At 45.1% G+C, this 22,121-nt stretch overlaps 2 protein-coding genes across 2 annotated transcripts; both read right to left on the bottom strand.

Moving 5' to 3' along the window:
* Nucleotides 1–2,848: 2,848 nt before the first annotated feature.
* Nucleotides 2,849–4,005, bottom strand: LOC147457579 (uncharacterized). Its single transcript, XM_086512435.1, has one exon. The coding sequence runs from the start codon at nt 3,867–3,869 to the stop codon at nt 3,333–3,335; it is 537 nt and encodes a 178-aa protein (XP_086368561.1). The 5' UTR covers nt 3,870–4,005; the 3' UTR covers nt 2,849–3,332.
* A 1,315-nt stretch (nt 4,006–5,320) lies between these two features.
* On the bottom strand, nt 5,321–8,975 carry LOC147457578 (uncharacterized). The gene is made up of 3 exons (XM_086513339.1): nt 6,743–8,975; nt 5,799–6,256; nt 5,321–5,554 (listed from the first exon to the last, which is right to left on the bottom strand). Exons 1-3 carry the CDS (start codon nt 8,973–8,975, stop codon nt 5,321–5,323), a joined length of 2,925 nt encoding a protein of 974 aa, XP_086369465.1.
* Nucleotides 8,976–22,121: the final 13,146 nt, after the last annotated feature.

Below are 22,121 nucleotides of genomic sequence, written 5' to 3'. Positions count from 1 at the left end.
AACAAACCCACAACTTCCATAGCGTTATCAGAATTTCTTTGAATTTTTTATAACAAAGGTATTAACGTCCAAATCTAAAATTGCACAACCATGTTCTGTATAAATACAAACAAAAACCTGCACAGCTTACCACCCATTCTTACATCCAAGGCACATACAAACAAAAACCTGCACAGAATACCACCCACTCTTACATCCACGGCGCATAGAGACCAAATGATCAATTACTGTAACAATAACTAAACACTTGTGATAATTGGTTGCTGCCCTACATGCTTACAATTCACATCACTTCAATACGAGCACCACCTAGAACTGCAATATACAAGCATCAGCATAACCCCAGTGCTTGATAAACCGGACAAAAAAGGCCCACAAAACATAAATCCACTACTATGGAGCTCCATTCCATCTCTATCTACAAGTGACAACCTCCCCCACAGAGAGCTGATCATCCATTTCAATCATAAGGCAGAGGAGCAAACAACCAAGTAAATCAAAAATAATAATCAGGATGTACATCCAAAAAAGGGGGAGAAGAGAATGAGGAACAGCCACAAGATGAGCATGCCAAGCCATGAACAAAACCGAGGAAAATAAAAAAGTAAGCTCATTAGTGAGAAAAAAAAATCAAGGATCAATTCTCTATTTTTTCAAAACCGAAAAATTCCAGTATTTCTTGTGTACATTCCTCACACACCTCGCCCTAGCACATCCAAAAATGAGGGAGAAGAGAATGAGGAACCACCACAAGATGAGCATGCCAAGCCATGAACAAAACCGAGGAAAATAAAAAAGTAAGCTCATTAGTGAGAAAAAAAAATCAAGGATCAATTTTCTATTTGACAAAACCGAAAAATTCCAGTATTTCCTGTGTACATTCCTCACACACCTCGCCCTAGCACATCCAAAAAAGAGGGAGAAGAGAACGAGGAACTGCCACAAGATGAGCATGCCAAGCCATGAACAAAACAGAGGAAAATAAGTACATTCCTCACACCTCGCCCTAGCACATCCAAAAAAGAGGAACGAGGAACTGCCACAAGATGAGCATGCCAAGCCATGAACAAAACAGAGGAAAATAAAAAAAATAAGCTGATTAGTGAGAACAAAAAATCAAGGATCAGTTCTCTATTTGATATTAATCAAGGAACATTTCTCTATTGGGGGGGGGGGGGGGGGGGGGGGGGGGGTGCAGAGCAGGGGAGATGATCAGCATCTCCTTTGCATTTCTCTTAAACCAAGAACTGTCACACCAGCCAGAGAAGGAAAAGGGAAGGGAAGGGAAGGGAAGGTGAGAACATACCCTCTCTTCCATGTGTTGGACCAACAAATAATTTCATGATGCCTCTAGGAAAGAGGGAGACTCAAAATTTCAATTCATAGCTCTTGCTATCAGTGAAGATTGAGTCATGTGGTGACATCATGAGCCACTGGCAGAAAGGGAAAAAGAGCTTCCCCTTGCCAGAGGCTAGGCTAGGCTCCTTCCTCTCTCCCATGTGTTGTGCCAAGAACAAAGACAATCACATCTCAAAGGCAAGAGCAAGCCGTAAATAGTTCCAGTTATTTCTGCTAAGCCATGATCAAGCCTTGGTGCCATGTAAAAGGGAGACTCAGATTTCAGATGTAGATGTCAATTGAATGAGCTTCAAGAAGAAATAAGCTTATGGTAGTGTGAGAAACAGATGGCTAGCAAGTCTTGATGCCCTCAAGACTTTAAAAACTGCAGTCTCCAACAGACGAACATTGACAGACTAACAATGTAACATTGACAGTATCTAACACACAAGCATTGACAGACAAACAATAAACTCGACGGTTAGAATTAAGGTCAGACTATCTTAAAGTATTTTCATTTCCTCTAAACAAGAGATTTTCCCTTTCGGAACATGAAAATTTGTCGGGACATTAAGTACATAAGTTTTTCTCATCATAAAAAAAAGTACTGTACAAGAAAACTAGGTCTCCATACCTCTACAAAAACCACATTTCAATTAAATATCACTTTCAACATGATAAAAAGTCACAACCCAATCGAAATCAGGGGTTCCAATGAAGATCCTAGAGTGAGGGAGATAAGGAGAATGAGCCACAAATTAAGAGAATCATAGCCATTAAGCTAACGCTCTCATTGCAAACTCAACAGTGTTTACACCCCACAGTAGTGATTGCACTAGTGACTAAATCCCACAATAGTGACCACTCAAATTGTAACATTAGTGATTGCTCAATGTTAAACAAATATGTGGCTAGATGTTGTAATTCCAGATCTGTGATTGGTTCCTTATGTTCTTTCATCCCAAAAAAATGTAGCTCCTTGACGTGTCAAGGAAAGGGTGAGGTGTCAAAACATAAATCCACGATCAAACATTGAAATTAATATGGCAACTCAATTGTTTACTCCGCCCAGATTTTCTCCCTCAGTCTGTCATTTTCAACCTGCAACTTACACCAAGGCATTTAAGACCTGCAACTTATTACAAGGCAAAGGCCCACATCATTGATCTGCTCTACCTTCTTACTCAACCATTGATCAATCCGAACAGGTCAAAATCATCCAATCAGGTCTAAACTCCAATGTATAAAGACCTCAAACAGGCGCAAACAAGCATCTAGTAGCCCAACGTATCAAAACAATACGGTGCTTCCTCAAGTAGGCTAAACTGAAGGTTCCCTCAAAGTAAGAAACAACAATCAGGTGCAACCAGGTATCTGCTGATGCCAAACACTACCGCTTCTATCCACCGCATGCAAATGCACCCAAAGAAGCAAAACAGGGAAGATGCTCATGTCAATTAACTTTGCATGCACATCTCAAGAAAGGCTAAGCTGACAGAAAGATGCAAGATACTCTTTGACCTGATACTTCTTTAACAGACAGTAGATCGAATACATCAGTATACCTTGAGAAGCAAGTAGTATGTGGAGCTGGTAGCCAGCCCGGCAGAAAAACAAGACATAACTTAAGCAGATGTTCTTCGCACGGTAGCAGAATGATCCACAGCGACGGCCCAGATCTCACAAGTCTGATCCCTCGACGGACACCCAAACACCAACGAAGACCCGCAAAGATTAGGCATTCGCATTGCAGGCTTCTCCATCGCCAGCATCTCCCCACTCAAAACCTGTGAGACTTGTAGGAACCTCTCCTACCAGAGCTGCAACAAGCTTGATGAAGATCCCTCTAACTGAAGAAGCACGTGTACGTGTATAGAAGATGTAGAACCAAAAAAAGCTCTCTGCTTCAACCAGCAGAAGAACAGCAAAACTGACATACATAGCAGCCCTAGAATGAAAAACAAAGCTTTGGGGGAGAAGAGATGTGACCCGTCTCATCTTGTCTGAAAGCAGGAGGCAAAAGCTTCCACCAAAACCAACATGATGAGGGGAGAAACACAGGTAGATCCGCATCTACACTGCTTCTGGGCAGTCCCGGGAGAAGTGACCAGATTTGCCACAAGTGTAGCAAGCATTTCCACCTCCACCTCCGCCTCCACCTCTTGAACCACCATATCCACCTCCGCCACCACCTGAGCCATAACCTCCACCGCCACCACCACGTCTACCACCACCACCGCTCTCAGAAGGACAATCACGAGCAAGATGGCCTGACTCACCACAATTGTAACAAGCTCCACCTCCACCCCCGCCATAGCCACCGCCTCCACCTCTGTATCCTCCACCAGCACCATACCCGCCGCCACCATAGCCACCACCGCCTCCTCCATAGCCACCACCGCCTCCTCCATATCCGCCCCCTCCTCTACTTCCTCTACCACGCCCTCTTGACCCGAATGAGCCACCGCGACCGCCTCCGCCACCACCTCCATAGCCCCCACCCCCATCGCCTCCTTGCACAGGCTCCCCATTTGGTCCCGTCACGTCAACTGCCTTGGTGCGGCCATCGTCGCTGTGTTCGATGCAGAATTCGACCACCTCGCCATCCCCCAGAGAGCGGAAACCCTCGGAGAGAATGGACGTCTGATGAACGAAGAGATCTTCGGAGCCGTCGTCAGGCGTGATGAAGCCGAAGCCCTTGGTTGTGTTGAACCATTTCACCTTGCCAGTTTTCTTGGAGCCCGCCATTGGAGCTGCTGAGGGAGCTCGCGTGGAAAGCAAGCACGGAGAACGTGAGAAGAAGGGCGAGTGCTTTTGAAAGAGATTTAGGGTTCACCTCGTATGCAGTAGACTCTCGATCCAACGGCTACAGCTGGCGTTCGCCCATCAATGGCTGCAGATCTCATCTTGATCATGCATTTAGCCAAAATGGAGTTTGAACTTTCGTCAGTGGCTTGTGACGCCCTCGTTCGGGGCGTCGCTGAAACGGGGCCGCGTCGGCTCACCTGCGATGCAAACGGGACCTGCAGGCAAGCAAACGCACATACAAGAACGCAACTTGAAAACTGAACACAAGAGGGACACGAGAATGAAGGACGCGAACGAATGATCAATATCATAAGAAAGTGCCGAATACAAGGGACGCGAGCAATCACTGAAAAACGGGGCTGGAAAGTTGGGGAAAGTGGCACATACTTCCCTTATATACTCCCCCGGGTTGAGAGAGTTTGACGCCCACGTCAAGCCGGGGTTTTGAGGCGTGCCGATACAAAATTTGTTGCCGAGGTTGAGGGGTGGGTATTTACAAAGATGAGAGTTTGTTGTTGTTCCAAAATGTCTAGCTACCTAGGGTGGTGCTATTTACAAGGGGGGTGAGGACTATTCTATGTGGTGTCATGTTGATCGATGTCCTCCTCTTCAGTGGGCATGTTGTAGAATCGGAGCACAAGGGGTCGTCCGAGACGGAGCATGATTTCTTCAGGTACCCAAGTGCATTCCGTCATGGGTCGGTTGCGCCACTTGACATAGAATAGTTGTCCCCAGCGCCCAAAGCGCGACTTTAGGATGGCCTCCGGCTCATTGGGCGGGCCATCCTTTACATATTCGGGGACATTCCGACCATAGGTGCTATCCGGTGCAAACCTCTTGAGGAGACTTACATGGAAAGCGTTGTGGATGTTGATTTGTGGGGGTAGCTCCAGCTTGTAGGTGATGTCGTTGTAGCTCTTGAGCACCTTGTATGGCCCGTAGAATCGGTGGTTGAACTTCGGGGAGAGGCCTTGAGGGAGGTTGATATTTTGGGAGCTTACCAATACCAAGTCACCTTCTTGGAACAGCTCGGCCGGTCTTCTCTTTTGGTTGGCGTATTTGGCTATGCGTACCTTGCTTTGCTCGAGACTCTTCTTTGCGCGTTGCATGCGTGTTTGCCATTGCTGCAAAAACTCTTCACATTCCAGATCCTGGGCATGCACGTCGCCGGTTGCTAGTGCAAGAGGGGTGATGACTTCTTTACCTGTGGATAGTTCGAAGGGGGTGTAGCCAGTGCTGCTATGGATGGAATTGTTGTAGTGGAATTCCATGATGTCCATGTATTCGGACCAGTCCTTTTGATCTGCTTTGACGTAGTTGCGGATGTAGTCTTCAATGCCTTGGTTGACTCTTTCTGTTTGGCCATCGGTTTCTGGGTGGTAGGCGGAGGAGAAGCGGAGCTGGGTTCCTAGCAGCTTGAAGAGCTCACGCCAGAGGTCGCTGAGGAAGCGGGTGTCGCGATCAGAAACTATGGCTAAGGGGAGGCCGTGGTATTTGAATACTTTGGCGAAGAAGTGTTTGGCGACTTGGTAGGCTGTGACGGGAGGCTTTGCCGGTATGAAGTGAGCTTGCTTGGTGAAGTAGTCGATGACCACGATGATGGTGGTGTGGCCGTGGGAGGGGGGGAGGTCGACGATGAAGTCCATACTTACCATGTCCCAAGGCCGGGAGGGTGTTGGCATTGGGTGGAGGAGGCCAGCAGGCTTGACTCTTTGAGCTTTGACCAGTTGGCAGGTTGGGCAGGTACGCACGTAGTCAATTACATCGTCCTTCATTTTTGGCCACATGTAGTGTTGATGGAGTTTGTCATAAGACCTCTTCTGGCCCCCATGTCCAGCTAGCTTGCAGTCATGAGCCTCCCACATGAGGTCTTTCTTTAACTCTGGGTCATTGGGGATGTAGATTTTTCCATGTGCGTAGAAGAGGTTATCTTTGACTTCGAAAAGACCCACTGCCGCTCTCCCAGAGATGTGGTCGTTGAGCATGCGGAGGACAGCAGGATCAGCTTTTTGGGCGTCGAGGATCCGTTGGCGTAAAGTGCTGGTTGTTGTGGAGATAGCCGTGAGGGTGGGCATGCGGCTGAGAGCATCTGGCATGACATTTGTAGTACCTGGTTTGTGTATGATGTCGATGTCGTATTCTGCGAGAGTATCTTGCCATCTAGCTTGATTGGGGGTGAGTTTGGGTTGTGTCTGGAAGTACTTGAGGGAGATGTTGTCAGTGTTTACCTTGGTGTGTTTGTCTTGGACATAGTGTCGCCACTTTCGGAGGCAGTGGACGACAGCGAGCATTTCCTTCTCATGGGTGGTCCATCTGGTCTCCACATCTGTGAACTTGTGGGACTCGTAGGCGATGGGTTGATGTTCTTGCATGAGGACACCGCCAATGGCACCATCGGAGGCATCGGTGTGGACTTCAAAGGGTTTGGTGAAGTCGGGTAGTCGAAGGACAGGGGTACTGCACATGGCTATCTTCAGGTTCTCAAAGGCTTCTTCTTCTTTAGAGGTCCACTGAAAGGGTTTGTGGCCTTTGGTTATCTCTGTCAGTGGTGCCGCAATCTTGCTGAAGTCGCGGATGAAGCGGCGGGTGTACTGACAGAAACCCACGAACTCTCGGACTTCTTTGATGGATGTCGGTGGGGCCCACTTGATGACAGCGTTGACTTTCTTGGGGTCCACCATAATCCCTTCGGACGTGACAATGAAGCCAAGGAACTCGATCTTCTGGACAGCGAACTCACACTTCTCCAGCTTGGCATAAAGTTGTTGTTCCCGGAGGCGCTGGAGTACTGCCGCGACATGCTTCTGGTGCTCTTCTAAGGTTTTGCTGTAAATGAGCAGATCATCGATGTAAGTGATGAGGTAGTCATCAATCATGTCGCGAAAACTGTCAGGGATGATTCTGCAGAAAGTACCCGGACCGCCGGTGAGACCGAACCCCAGGACCATCCATTCCCAGGAGCCGTAGCGGGTGTGGAAGGCAGTCTTCGGGATGTCTTTAGAGGCGATGCGGACTTGGTGGTAGCCTGATCGGAGGTCGATGCGAGTAAAGTATTGGGCACCCTGTAGTCTGTCCAGCAGATCTTCCATGAGGGGGACTGGGTACCTGTTCTTGATAGTGATCTTGTTCAGGGCCAGGTAATCCACGCAGAGTCGCATCGAACCGTCTTTCTTCTTGACGAACAAGACTGGGGCGCCAAAAGGGGAGCTGCTTGGTCGGATGAACCCTTGGTCTTCTAACTCTTGGAGTTGCTTCTTGAGCTCTTTGAGCTCGGTGTCGTTCATGCGGTAGGGGGCCTTTGCTGGGGGTGTGCTTCCTGGCATGAGGTCAATCTCATGTTGAATTTGCCGAGGGGGAGGTAGACCAGGGGGGAGTTCTGGGGGCATGACATCCTTGTACTTCTGGAGGATGGGGGTAAGGGAGGGGTCGCCCACTTTGGCTTGCTCGATGGTGATGGAGTTGAGCCTTGTTGTGGGTTGCTCCTTTGCTTGCATGATGCAGAGATGAACCTGAGCTCCTTTCTTGAGAGCCCTCTCTGCTTGCTTGGCGCTCATGAGGTTGAGTTTAGGGGACGAGTATTCTGGGAGTTTCTGTTTTCCTTTCAACGCTGCTAACTGTGCAGGGTCTTGGCGGTTGGTGGTAGGGACTTTGGATTGCGTATGCGCCTGACGGGTGAATGCTTGCTTCGTTGTGAGTCTGGCGCCTTGCACTGTCACTGCTTTGCCTTGATTATTCAGCAGTAATTGATCCACCTTCATGCCGAGGAGTGCAATGAGATACTTGTCGTTGAAGGACAGACCAATGATGGCCTCAAAGTCGTCCATTGGGACCACTATGAAGTCAAGGCGGCATGTGAATTCACCTATCTCGACCCTGACTTGACGTGCTGCCTTTACGTTGTTATCCTTTCCTTGGGCAAATTTGACGGTCGTTTCATTGACAGTGGTGAGGCGTAGGCCCAGGCGAGCGGCGCACTGAGGGGATAGGAAATTGTGTGTAGCGCCTGAGTCTACCATGATCCATTGTTGCTGGGTCCCAATCGTTGTCTGGACATACAAGTTCTGAATGTCCGTGATTGATGCTGCCATGCATTGAGGGTGGAGGGCTACGGCTCCAATCCGAAGTTGTTGGTCAGCAGTAGCGTCAGCCGTTTCTTCGATTCTTCGTTGGGGGGGAGAGGGTGGTTCTTCGATTTGTATGGTGTTGGCTCTGCCATATGATGTTGAGGCGTAATCGCGCTTGCGTACACAAGCGTAGTAGGGACCATGATCCTTCTTGCAGTCGTTGCACCACACGCGGTCAGGGAACAGGTTGTTATTATTGCCGTTGTAGTTATGTGCGGCCAAACTGTTGGGTGTGTGATTGTAGGAGTTGCTTGCAAAAACGCTGCGTGGGACTAAGGCGCCATTTCCGCGGCCTAGTCCCGGGTTGAAATTGGGCGGTGGGGGGCGGGTAACATTGCTTCTGTTATTCTGTACAAATACGCGACCTTGCCCGACGGGTGGGTTAGGCCAGTGGTTGGGTGCAAAATTGTTGGGACGGTTGTTTGGAGGCAAACCTGGTGGGGTGTTTGTGTCCCGGAGCTTTTCTGCCATGTTGGCGGCCACTTCCCAGGTGTTGGGACTCTGTTTCTCTACCTCTCGGCGGGCCCAGTGCTTAAGGCCGTACAGGAACCCATGCAGCCTGTCTGCTGTGTGCATCAATGGGAGTTGGAGCATGAGTCGCCGGTACTTGACAATGTAGTCTGATATGTGGCCGTCTTGGTGTAGATCGCGCCACGAATCCCTGACTTTGTTGCCCTCATTTTCTGGGACAAAGTAGCTTAGCATGTCTTTTTGTAGATCCTCCCAGTCCTCCTAGTGCTTTGATTGCTGTTCAGTGAGGAACCAGACATAGGCGTCGTCAGCCAGAAAGGTTTTGGCCACTTGCACATATCTGCGTCTGCCTATGCTGTTCCACTGCATGTAGTCTTCTACCTCGCTGAACCACTTGTTGAGTGCCAGTGAGGAGCGGTTGCCTTTGTATTTCTCTGGGGGACTGGGTTTGAATTTTCCAAGTCTGTTTTCGTCTTCTAGATGTCGGTCCGGGCTGTAGTAGCGTCTTTCACTTCGATCATCCTGATCATCTTCGTCTTCGGGTCGTGTCCGTCTTTGGGTGTTACGCCGCGTGTTGACATTGCTGGGACCTGGTTGGTCTTCGTACCGTTGGCCTAGCTGTGTTTGAATCAATTCACCCAGGTTAGCCGACATCAGGCTGATTTGTTGTTCCACGGAGGCCATGATGCGGGCCTCGAGTCTTCTTTCTATTGTGTCTTGTGCATCTTGTCTTGTCTTCGTTTCTTTCTTCTTCTTCTTATTTAGATCAGGTTCGGTCCTGTATCCGTCATCATATTCCTGATCTCCAGCCATTCCTGTACTTTTGTGGCCGAAACCGAAAAGAAAAACTCAAAAATGTCGAAAACTGACAAACTGTGCGGAAACGGCTTGAAAACGTTGAAAAACTATGAAACAGTGCGAAACTGGGTCCAAAACGGCGAAAACTGCGAAAAACTGCTCAAAAACGGTGAAAACCGGTCCCAAACGGTGTAAGACGGGGCAAAACGAGGTAAAACACTGAAAAACGGGGCAAAACGGGGCAAAACGGGCCAAGACTGCGAAGAACGCGGTGAAAACGGGGCGAAACGCGGGTCAAACGAGGCAAAACGTTGAAAAACTGTGAGGAACGTGGAGAAAACGTGCGGAGCGGGGCAAAATGGGGCAATCACGCAAGGAACGCGGTGAAACGGGTCAAAACGGGGCCACACGGGCCGAGAACGCGGAGCAAACGTGGAAAAACGAGGCAGAACGGGCCGAAAACGTGGTGACAACCACGGGCCGTGGGCCGACGTCGGGTCGGCGGGGACTCGAGCCGAAGCTCTGATACCAAGTGTGACGCCCTCGTTCGGGGCGTCGCTGAAACGGGGCCGCGTCGGCTCACCTGCGATGCAAACGGGACCTGCAGGCAAGCAAACGCACATACAAGAACGCAACTTGAAAACTGAACGCAAGAGGGACACGAGAATGAGGGACGCGAACGAATGATCAATATCATAAGAAAGTGCCGAATACAAGGGACGCGAGCAATCACTGGAAAACGGGGCTGGAAAGTTGGGGGAAGTGGCACATACTTCCCTTATAGGCTTGCCCTTTGGAACATTACGTCTCACCCCGAGCGGTCAGATTGATGGCAAAGAACTAGGGAGTGTGGCACTTGCAATCTGTTCGATGAGTTTAAGTTTCATTTTTACATCTGACTTTTGCTTGGGATGGTTTACTTTAAGAGCAAGTGAAATGGCTAACGTGATAACAAAACCCGCAGTAACAAAACCCACTCGGGCATGTAGTTAGGGCATTAGGCTACCATCGGGTAGGTCATGGTTGTCCTCGTCACTAATTGACACCTCCCTAGGGAGGTGGGATAAATGGCCCATATTAGGCGTCGAAGGAGGGTGCAACCCGGGCCGTTCGATCATCATTTGAACTAGGTGTGAGCTCGGGAGGTATGTGCACTACACGGAATTTGGTGTGAACTCGACGTGAAGTAAGTGTGAACTTGGGAGGGTATGCACACCACACCAAATTTGGTGTGAACTCAATGTGAACTCTGTGTGAAGTAGGTGTGAACTAGATGTAAACTTGTCCGCGACGCCGTGATCTATAAACTTGCCACAAACATACTTTTCAACAGACACGTGATAGTTTAGCAGTTAGAGCCATTTCCAAGAGGGAGAGGGTAGCGGGTTCAAGCCCCGAAGTGGGAATCTTTTGCATTCCCTAAGCAATCCAACGGTCACAATCAACCGATGACTGTGAGCCATTGATCCCACCTACCAACAGGAGGTGTCAATTAGTGACGAAGGTTGTGAGAGGAGGTGGTCAACCCTCCCCTTTAAGTGCCACGGAGTCCCAAAGCATGGGATCAATGGTCCCAATTGAAAGCCAGGATGGCGATCGATTTGGATCGTTGATCAATTAAATCTAAACTCGGGATCCCGAGTTTAGATTTTGAAAAACTAACCTCGGGAGGTCAGCCACATGGACGTGCAAAGATCTAATCTCGGGACGCCTCGCTTCCCAAGCCAGATTTTGAACCCTCACATTAGCTTGAGGGACACACGACTTGACCAACATGTCCGCGTGCGCCTCGTTAAAATAGATGTGATTTTACATCTATTTAAAGATAAATGCAGGATCTTGACATAAAAACTAAACTCGGGATCCCGAGTTTAGTTTTTGTGGACCCTACCATAAAAACTAAACTCAAGATTCCGAGTTTAGTTTTTATCCGCTCACAGCCGAGATCTGCGCGCGCCTTTGATTTTGCACAAGAACCATTGATCCCATGGTTGGGACCCCGTGGCACTTAAAGTTGAGGGTGGTCAACACCAACAAATTTTTTAGGGCCATCCAATTGCCTCGAGATTCATGTGAATCTCTACCCATTGTCGACCCCACCTCCTAAGGTAAATGAACTCATGGGAGATAGTGTTCTGGACACCCTAAGAGGACCTAAATTGCCCAACCATTGCTATTGAAATCAATATATCAATCATGTTTTAATTTAGAGAGAATCACCAAAATACACTTAGAATTTGTGAAGATTTCCAACGTACCACACACATGTTGAAAAATAGTGGCATTCATTCAACATATAAAAACTTTTTCATGTCGAGGACCCCACAATACCATCTAAATCCTAGTTCTATCATTTACCGTTTGGAGAGAACCAATCTTCCTTTGAAGAGTTGCAACACATAATATCTTCAGAGATATTTGTGACATTGACAAGGGGAAGTTTGGAAAAATTTTAAGGGTGTTTATGAAAAAGATTTGCCAAATATGAGGGGTAGCCCAAGACAGCAACACATGATAGGATTTGATGCCCATTTGCCCTTCTCAAGGCAATTTTTTCCATTGTATAATGAGTTAAAATTGCACGAGTCTATCATTAGAAGGGCTTGTGTCCTTCTATAGGAAAGGGATAAAATAGGGTATCGGTCAATGGAAGGAGAGTACATAAAGAAGTCCATCTAATCTAGGAAATATGGACACGTTGTAACAAGTATGTAAAATCGTAGTCTCTTTTAAATTTCATGTATTTCCTAAACTCTAAGTGGACACTAGAGAATGTTTTGGCCCAAATTAAGGCATGTAAATAGAAATTCTACTCAAAATATTCACCAAACACTGTTTCTTTTGGTTTCTCCCTACAAGGGGGTCTTCACAATTGTGACGCACATATCAATGCACATGAACTTGGTCTTTTCTAAGTGTCGATATTAGTGTCACAAACAAAATGTTGAGTATGTGCCTCTAATCTTGTTTGCAATTCCTTTTGTAGGAATCTCGACAGATGTTGCGTGGGCGATGGAGCAGGAAACAAAATGAAAGTTTTGTTTGGACGTGCATTTGTCCTTTCTGTCTCTCAATTTGTGGGCCTAGCGATATTTTATGTGCAGCTAAGATACTCAATGTCTAACGAAAATCAAGGGAGATGGCACGGGTGTCAACATGACCCCAAGGCATTGACACCGACAACGCGATTACTTGTGTGGAAGGTTGGGCAGGGGAGTGCAAAGACAATGCTGAGGGAGGGGAAGACAATGGCGTTGTTGCAGGAGCGGAGGGCTGGGCAAGGGTGGAAGACGCCGTCGAGGACAGAGAATATCGAGGGAGCCATCGCAGGGGAGGGTGCTGTGTGCCTAGGAGAGGACCGGCGCGCGGGCGAGAAGCAAGGAATCTCTCTCTCTCTCTCTCTCTCTCTCTCAGACTGACAGGAGGATCAGATGGAACTATGCTTATTGTGAGCCTCGTTGCTACATCGAGGACCTCACGAATGGAGGGGACATGCTATGTCCTAGCTTGCACAAAAAGGCATGCAGGTTGAAGCTCACATCATCAAGTCATGCTCGGCACATAGCAAGGGGGAGATGATGGAGCACAACTGAGCCGTAAAGCCTGCAATCTAGGCGAGACTTTCAGGGGAGGGGGGACCTTGCTTACGAAGGAGAACACTCGCAACGTGTGCATCGGCTCCAGCTAATATCCCGATGGTTCAACTTAAAAAGTGGAAGGAATCTTGGCCACAAATTAATTAACGAAGGCAGAATAGACCCAGTATGCCAATATGGCAGATAGCGGGTATGTATCGATATGTGTATATATCGATTGTGATATCGATATGTCTATATATCGATTGTGATATCGATGCTACATTACCATATATACCCACACATATATCAATGCTTGTATGTGCAACAATTTTGGGGTGGTAGGACCAAGACCCAATTAACCTTTATAAATAGGTTTGGACTTTTAAAACAATAACAAATTGACAAACACCAACTTAACTTGAGAACATTGAGATGACACGAACTTTGAAGAGAATTTGTTTTTATTGATATAAATACGTTACATACAAGGGATTATCAAAGCGGAGTGTAAATAATGAATCGAATGTTGGGGTACAAAATGGGAGAATCATATCATCCCCAATAGATACATAAAACTAAAAGATATCGTAGCGCATGAGTGCCCTACTTTGATGAAGAGGTTTTCCCACGTTGCAATAACGTTTGAGTCGGATTCTGCAAAACAAAATAAAACAATAAAAAAAGTTTAGGTAGCAAAATTATATACAAACGCATAGTTTAACATAAAATGAAATTAGTGATCAACGTTTATATGTTTCAACTGAATGCTGGGTCGAGATCTCAAAATCTCCATGAGCTCAATAAGATCGTGGCTTGCGTTGTAATTTCGCTCGAACAAGGTACGCTCCCAATTCATCATCGCAAACTATTTAAAAGCATAGAAAGCAACATTGAAATTTAATTAAGCAATTACAAATTAATGAAATGCTAACTATAAATGCAATGCAACTGTACTTCCAAAATCTCCCTCAAAACTTGCCCATCTGTCGCTGCCCTATGAAGAGTAAATTAGTGTGCCATTCATGGCAATGGCATGCTTGGAGAGGTTTGTGTAACATTTAATGGCCTAGTAACTTGTGTGTAATGGAAAATAACATGAACATAGTGAGCATTTCATTAGAATAGGTTCCTAATGAGCATAACAAAAGTGCTTGGGTGGAGAGAGCAACAAAAAGCATAACACCTAGTTAGATAGGCATGAACAATACTTCCAAAGAGAGAGAAATTAAGCTATTGACAACAGTTGAGGACCGGATTTACATGGAGCCGGTCCCCCCTCCAAAAGGCTTTGTATTATAGGTTTCTCCCATCAAGAGAGACATTTTACACTACAATTCTTTGTGTTCCTTCAATACTAGCTAGTGCAATGAAGATGGAAGCTTCAAGCACTAAGCAAAACACTTATAAAACACAACATCAATTCCCTCACGGTCTCAAACCCAAGACCTCACACACCTTCGAAGATGGTGAGAGCTAGCGGGGTATGAAAGTAGATTGAGAGGAAGAAGGAGTAGTCTTACGAGAAAGATGTACATCTCCTCACATAATCACTCATATTAGCATATCATAGCTTAGTAATTAGCATGGTAGAGGAGATGAGCATGCATGGAAGCTTGGCTCTTGGTTGGATTTGCATCACAAAGCCAAGAGTTGTTGGTGTAGGCCTCCCTTCTCACAAGCTTGGAGGAGGTGATAAGCTTTCCATTAAAGCTTGAGAAGGAGAGAGAGAGAGAGAGTCTTCTTGCTTCACACATGAGCTAGTGTGAGTGTGTGTGTGGAATAATGACCTCACAAATTCAGCCCCCTCTCTCTCTTGGTCGACCCCTTTTGCATTTTACTCATGCTGACACCCCATTGGACCTCTCCCAGCCTAGCCAATGAAAATTAAGCAGCATAAGTGATAGCCTTCTGACATGTGTCCCCCTTTCCCCTTTTGTGAGAGCTTTAGGTAATTAATTAATGCAACTAAACTCTCATTGGACCCCTTTGTCTTATGGCCAATAAGAATCAGGCAAGCCATTGGGCTGTTGAATGCTCATTGGACCCCTTGGGAGACTGTCCAATAGTCTTCTAGAGAGCTTAATTCTTAATGGTTCTTTTATTAAGTGTTTTAAATTAATTAAACTAGATTTACTCTAGTCTAATTCTCATTGGTCCACCTCCATGGCCATCCAATAGGAATTGAGTGCACCTTGTGGGCATCTCGGCTAGGGAGCTCACATGTCTCCCTCATTCCCTTTATGTAAAGGAAGCTTGTGAGTGTGTGCGTGTTTCCCTCTCATCCCCTACTTGCAAGGCTCTCCCCCTCCTTTGTAGGAGTTTTGAAGACATTTTGGTAAACACACAAAGCATCCAATTTCCCTAGTGTTTGACCTTTGGACACAACCTTTGAATTTTGGAAGTCTTAATGGGTTGAACCTTAGGGTCTTTAAAGCCCATTGTTGCACATTGCTCTTTTGAAGATTGCCCCCCTTTTGGATCCCTATTTTCCCTCCTTTGGACCCCTACTGTGGCCGGTCTGCCAGCTTAACCAATATTCTAGCTTTTTCTCCCCTGGTACTTTCCCATAGTAAATGATCAGTTTAACATGAGAAAATCATTTAGGAGAATTAGATATTAGTTATTATGACATTACCTCTCTCTTGAAATCATAGTCGTCCTCCTCGACTATGGGGTAGAGAAGATAAAGCCTATTCATTAGTCCTTTTTCTAGCGGGTAGAGGATCCCTATCTTACCCTACGACATTGTTCCAGAATGGATGACTAGTCGATTTGGTGCTTGAGAGCCTAAGTTGCCGCAAGCATGTCTGCACATTAGTCCTATCAATCTTCCATAGTAGAGTGACAAACTCTACTTGGTGTTTGGGAGACGTCGTCTCCTCAAACTTGATCTAAGCATGCATACTATTTCACATTTGTGCACAAAAAAGAAAAGAGAGTCTTATAAGACAAAAACTTTGTTCATTTTAAACATTTGTACATTTCTTACTCTAGGGAAGCATTGTAAGCATTGACAAGGTTTAGGTTATCCTTTAATTGTATGCCTTGCATCCATCTAGCATCTTCAAAAGGATAATTCTTAAACTTAATAAGTTATCGTCGGATAGTCTTACCGCCTCTTAATACCTTGTCTTCATGTCGGAGAATGGGCTCGGGCTGCAGCACCTCTTCTTGGTCCTCGATCTCCGGTGGGTCTTCAATAGTTGGTTCTTGAGGTGGCTCTCCTTTGTAAGGCTTTAGTAGGCTCACATGAAAAGCATTGTGTATGAGCCAATGGCTGGGCAACTTGAGTTGATAGGCCATCTCATTGATTGGCCTAAGAATATGGAAGGGACCATAGTACCTTTCTGCTAATTTAGCATAGTACTTTTGGTGTCCCGTAAGATTCTTGCTCGTTGTGTGCCTTAATAGAGCCTTGGGAAATTTAAGTAAGACCTAATCATTTTCTTTAAAGGCTTGGGCTCTTTTGTGCTTATCGGCAGTAGCCTTTTGCCTTTGCTGTGAGATAGAGATAGCATCCTTAATCTTTTGGAAAGATTCTTGTAGGTCTTAGCTATACTCATCTGCAGCGAAGATCTTTCCGTGTACCTTAAGTAGCAGGGGACTTTTTGATATTCCCTCAATTACCTCAAAAGGTGCTTCTCCCATGGAAGTATGTACATTTGTGCACGTCTGTCGCACGTGTCAATGCAAAGAACTTGCCAATACACTGTGTGCGAGCCACAAATGGCTCTAAGCACGCAACTAGCCTAAACTAGTAAGCTTAAAGATGATGATGGTGTGTCACTCACCGCTCTACGCTTCCTGTCGTGGAAAATTCCTCGCCGCGAAGAAGAAGGAGTCGTCGCTGCGCCGTGCTCAACCGCTTCGCCGCCACCGTGCCGTCATCACAATGCTCGATCGCACTCTCTCTCTCTCTCTCTCTCTCTCTCTCTTTCACGCATACACACACACACAAGGAGAAGAAGAAGAAGAAGAAGAAGATGGAGATAAAGCAAGAGTACTCTTCAATTGCACAAATGAGAGAATGAGTAAATTTTAGGTTTAGTTGACTTTTATATGAGCTCGCCCCGTTCACACTTGGGCACCCATGCTTAGCCAACTAACCCTTGAATGTTCGAGTTAGAGTGCGCCTCTCATCGGCGATCACTCTTACCCTTTTCCTATTGGACCGACAAGCCCGATACTTGACTCTACCAAATAAATAATACGGCATCCGTCGTAGGTGATAGGAATGTGCATGACGGTTAACATGCCCCCCTTCCTGATGTAGATTGCATCCTCGGAAGCTATTGGGTTGAAGCTCGTTTGTCGAGGTGGAAGAGCATTTGAGATGAACGTCCTTAGCCTTCTTCAGTCACTGCAAAATCAAACAAGATTGGTACAGTAATTGCATTCTCATATACAATTAAAAAGCATATGCAGTTGTAGACATACAAATTGATTGGTAACAAAAATTTAAACCATTTGTCAGCAATAAACATTAAATTGTAATATAATCAAATGCATAAACAATTGGGAAGGTAAAAAACTAAACAAGTTCGGGGTCGCTAATATAACGGTCGAAAGGCACTAAAGATCGACTATTAATACCATGGGCAAGCTTCTCAACTTTCTCTGGTCAATTAAGTTATTTAATCGTGAGAGCCAAGTATTTCATGTCCGAGGGCTGACTAGAGGCTATACCTAGAAGACCTTGTAGCTAAGCTACGATAAAAGTAATTGCTCATGAAATCATCGCCTGACTTATTTCCTTTTCTTTGATCCCCCAAAGTCTTTTCACATTGTTTCAATTTTGATGTGTGTGCTTATTTTGTATGCCTTGGGTTTTTTACTTTTCAAGGAAAAGTGCCCACACTGGGAACCTCTAGGGCTCTAGTACCATAGGCAATACATGTGAGTGAAGTACCAAATCAAGTTGAGATTTCTCTTCCAGCTTAATATTTTAAATTGTGGCACTTTGAATTTTTATTTTTTTAACGTTTTCAGCATTTTAATTTTGTAACTTTGGGGGGTCATATAACATTGTTACCCTCCCAAGGCTCGTCACACTAGTAAACTCCCTTTATAATACTTACGCTAAAGGTCAATAAGGACTACGCCCACTAGAAAGCCCTAGTACATTTCACACAATGCTGCCTAAATCGGATTAAGAACCTAAGTAACCATTGATTATTAGGAAGGCATTTCCCATGGTATTAAGAGAAGATTCATAACGCCTAGCTTGGTCAAACTAGCTTAAACCTAGACAAGTGATTATGACAAAAAATTACATTGAATTTAATGTTTGGTACTAAGCAAATGCGATGAATATTATGCTACCAATCACAATTAAAGCAGACAAACATAGATGCAAAAAAGATAAGGGACAATGCTAATGGACAAAAAACACATGTTTGTGTTGATGATCGTGCTTGGTTTGAAGAGTGAACGAGAGAAAGATTCCATGAAGGTCCAAATCCTAACCACAGCAACACGTTCCTGTACACACTAGGAAACACAAAGAATACCTCTAGGAGGCACATCAGTGGGAAGAAAGAACTTTGCTAATCACTAAACTCTAAAACAGAAACACTCCGATTGTACTAATCCTACCTACCCTCCATCACTCGAGTGATGAGGATCAAATGTGTTTGATGACATAGGTTTTTGTTTCAGTGTACAGGATGTGAATGTGTAGGTCCGGTCAATGTTTTGACTTTTATTGTGCACACTCGTTTGCTAATTGCTCTTGCTTTTTATTATTTTTGTTTTTTGTGAGTATAAGGCTTTATATATTTATTCCCTAAGATTGGGAGATTGAGAGGTCAGGGAGGAAGGTTGAGAGGAGAGTGAGTGAATGATGACTGTCAGCAAACACTCCCCCCTTCCTTAGGTAGATCATACTGTTTGAAATGTGCTCGTTACCCTTTGAAACCAATTGTTCCAAGTTGTTATGGGTGAAGGCTTTAACCAATCGCCCTATGCGTTTCATCTAGTTGCAAGGGTGGGAAGGTACTCTCCCATGATTTTATTTGCAACATTGTTGTAGGTGGTGAACTTACAACAGGAGGTGCAAACTCTTTCTTGCTTGTATGGATATGTACAATGGTAGGTGGAGGTTAAGAGTTGGTTTCTGTGCTGTGACACCCCCTGTCCCCCAATCAATAGTGCATTTGGTGGCTATCATCCACGTGCGACCTAGGTTTATATTACCCTCTATAGTTCCAACAGGCATGACCAAAAAGTTTTGAGCTACAACCCCATTGTCATAACTGACAGAAGTGTGTCAGATTCCAAAAACCGTATTTTTTTTCTTGTTGACACCCTTGACTTGGATAATACTCTCAGATAGAGGTGGCTTCCATAACTGACACCACACCCCATATGATAGCAAATTATATTTAGCACCCATGTCCAATAAGGCTTTATATATCACTTTTCCATAGGTGTTGTTTAGCTCAATAGGGTATCGTAGAGGTGTGTCAGAGTCCAACCAATCCTCGTCGGTTTCAACGTGGAATGCATGTGTAACTCCAAGGTTAGCCTCTCGTTTTCGTCTTATGAATTGTTGTCGCTCTTTAGCCTCAGCTTGAGCTTGTATCTTCTTCAATTCTGTTTGTGCCTTGGCTGCCTTTTTTGTATGGATGGCACGTAGCTCCTCTTGGCTTAAAGGATCATAGTATCTTTTAAATTTGCTCCCATTGAGGAACCCAATGGTTTCAACTCCATCAAGAGTCTCCACATGAATGGTTCCTTGTGGGGTGATCTCACATACTCTATATGGTCCTTTTCCCGCATATTTCAGCTTTTTCTTTTCGTTACGTACTCCATACATAAGGACTTTATCACCAACATTGATATCTTTGTTATTTAGATGACGGTCAAACCATTTCTTCCTCCTATCTTTCTCCACAAGTGCATTTTGCACAGCTAATTGCCTCTCTTTATCTAGCCTTTCAAGGATATATAATCGCTCAACTAAGGAGCTACCATCCCAACCTTCTTGAGAAGCTACTCAAAGACTAGGAACGACAAACTCCCATGGCATAACCACTTCTTGGCCATACACCATCTTAAACGGTGTGCAGTTAATGGCAACTTTGTACGTAGTACGATAAGCCCATAGAGCTTATGTAAGCTTTAAATCCCAATCTGTGTGATGAGCTTCCACCATTTTGCTTAAGATAGAGATTAAGGTCTTGTTGGTGCTCTTAGCTTGGCCATTTGCTTGTGGATAATAAGGTGTGGACTTATGGTGAGCTATCATAAAGTTGGTAGTGAGTTCTTTTATTACTCCATTTATAAAATGAGTGCCATTGTCACTCACAATCTCAAAGGGACAACCAAATCTTGTAATAATGTTCTCAAAGAGAAACTTGGCAGTTGACTTCGCATCGGCCTTACGTGTCGCCCTGGCTTCCGTCCACTTTGTCACATAGTTAGTGGCAACGATAATGTATCGAGATTGAGTGCTACGAGCTGTCGGACTAATTGGGCCTACAAAGTCCAAACCCCATTTTTCAAATGGTTGAGTCACTTTAATAGGATGTAAGGGCATCCTATCCTTTCGTTGTGTGATCTTGTAACGTTGGCATTCATCACATCCTTTTGCAAAAATTGATGCATCCTTAAATAAGGTTGGCCACCAATAGCCTGATTGCAACACCTTTCTAGCTGTTAGTTCCCCTGAGAAATGTCCTCCGGCTATACCCATGTGGGCTTCTTGTAGTATGTATAAATACTCATCCTCACGGGCACAACGTCTAAGAATATCATCCTTCCCTAGCCTGTAGAGCGTTCTTGCAATGAGAGAGTAAGGTTCACATTCTTTTAACAGTTTTCGAGCTATGTCTTTACGAAGCTCTTTGGGTGGAAAACCATTAACTAGAAAGTTCACAATCTTCTCACTGGAATAGAGAAGTATCGGGAAACTCATCATCGACTCCAGTAGGGGCTTCACCATTGGTTATGCGAGACAAATGATCCGCCATGACATGTCTTTTACCAGGTCTCACCACAATGGTAAAATCAAAATCAAGGAGAATTAACAACCATCGTGTATTTCTTCCCGTGGAACAAGGTTTATTTACTAGATACAACAAGGCTTGATGATCAACATAGAAAACAAACTTGTTGGCCAAAAGGTAGTAGCGAAATTTCTTCACTGCATAAATCATACGTAAACCTTCTCGCTCTGTAGTGGTGTAGTTTCTCTCGACATCATTTGATTGACGACTTGCAAAGCTAATGGGGTAGTCCAGTTTATGTTCTCCTGGTTGAGCTAGAACACACCCAATAGCAAAGTTCAATGCATCAATATGCACATGGAAAATTACATTCCAATCGGGCACTAGTAGAATAGGAGCGCTAGTCAAGGTCTTTTTCAATGACTCATAAGCATGGTCACACTCCGTGGTCCATTGGAACTCAATAAGAAGCTTGTACAAAGGACGAGCTATCTCAGCAAAGTTTAAAATAAACCGTCGGTAATAACCAACATGGCCCATGAACTCCTTTATAGTTTGTAGGTGGTGGCAATTCAGTAATGGCTTTAATTTTGCTCTCATCTCTGGAAATCCCATTTTTGGACACTATACGCCCTAAAATGACTCCATGTTTAACCAAAAATTGGCATTTGAAGGGTTTAAAGAGATGCAATACAATCTGTACTTCTCAAACACTTTTCGTAAGGATGATAGATGTTCTTTCCAAGAGGAAATAAACACAAAGGTCATCTAAGAAAGCTTCGCAAAACTCCCTCAAATATTCTCTAAAGGCAGTGTTTATTAATCTTTAAAAGGTAGCAGGGACATTGGTTAAGCCAAAAGCCATAACACGAAATACAAACACTCCAAATTCTATTATAAAGGCTGTTTTAGCTTGGTCCTCCAGCGCAATTGTGATTTGATTGTAGCCAGAGTACCCATCTAAAAAGCTATAAGCTTCCTTCCCTGCAACTATTTCAAGCACATATTCTGAATATGGCAAGGGGTAATGGTCCCTCCTAGTGGTGGCATTGACC

The sequence above is a fragment of the Adiantum capillus-veneris genome, chromosome 5 (assembly GCF_014529385.1).
Source record: "Adiantum capillus-veneris isolate H3 chromosome 5, ASM1452938v2, whole genome shotgun sequence".
NCBI lineage: Eukaryota > Viridiplantae > Streptophyta > Polypodiopsida > Polypodiales > Pteridaceae > Adiantum > Adiantum capillus-veneris.
The sequence above is the reverse complement of the archived record's forward strand: the minus strand, read 5'-3'. Positions and strand labels throughout refer to the sequence as shown.

Coding starts and splice junctions, on each gene's coding strand:
- LOC147457579 (XM_086512435.1), bottom strand. CDS start 3,869: ATGGGGAGCCTGTGCAAGGAGGCGATGGGGGTGGGGGCTATGGAGGTG.
- LOC147457578 (XM_086513339.1), bottom strand. CDS start 8,975: ATGCTAAGCTACTTTGTCCCAGAAAATGAGGGCAACAAAGTCAGGGAT. Junction 6,257..6,742: donor CCGAGAGTTCGTGGGTTTCT/GTCAGTACACCC, acceptor TACACAAACCAG/GTACTACAAATGTCATGCCA. Junction 5,555..5,798: donor CCTCCCGGCCTTGGGACATG/GTAAGTATGGAC, acceptor TCAAGCTGCTAG/GAACCCAGCTCCGCTTCTCC.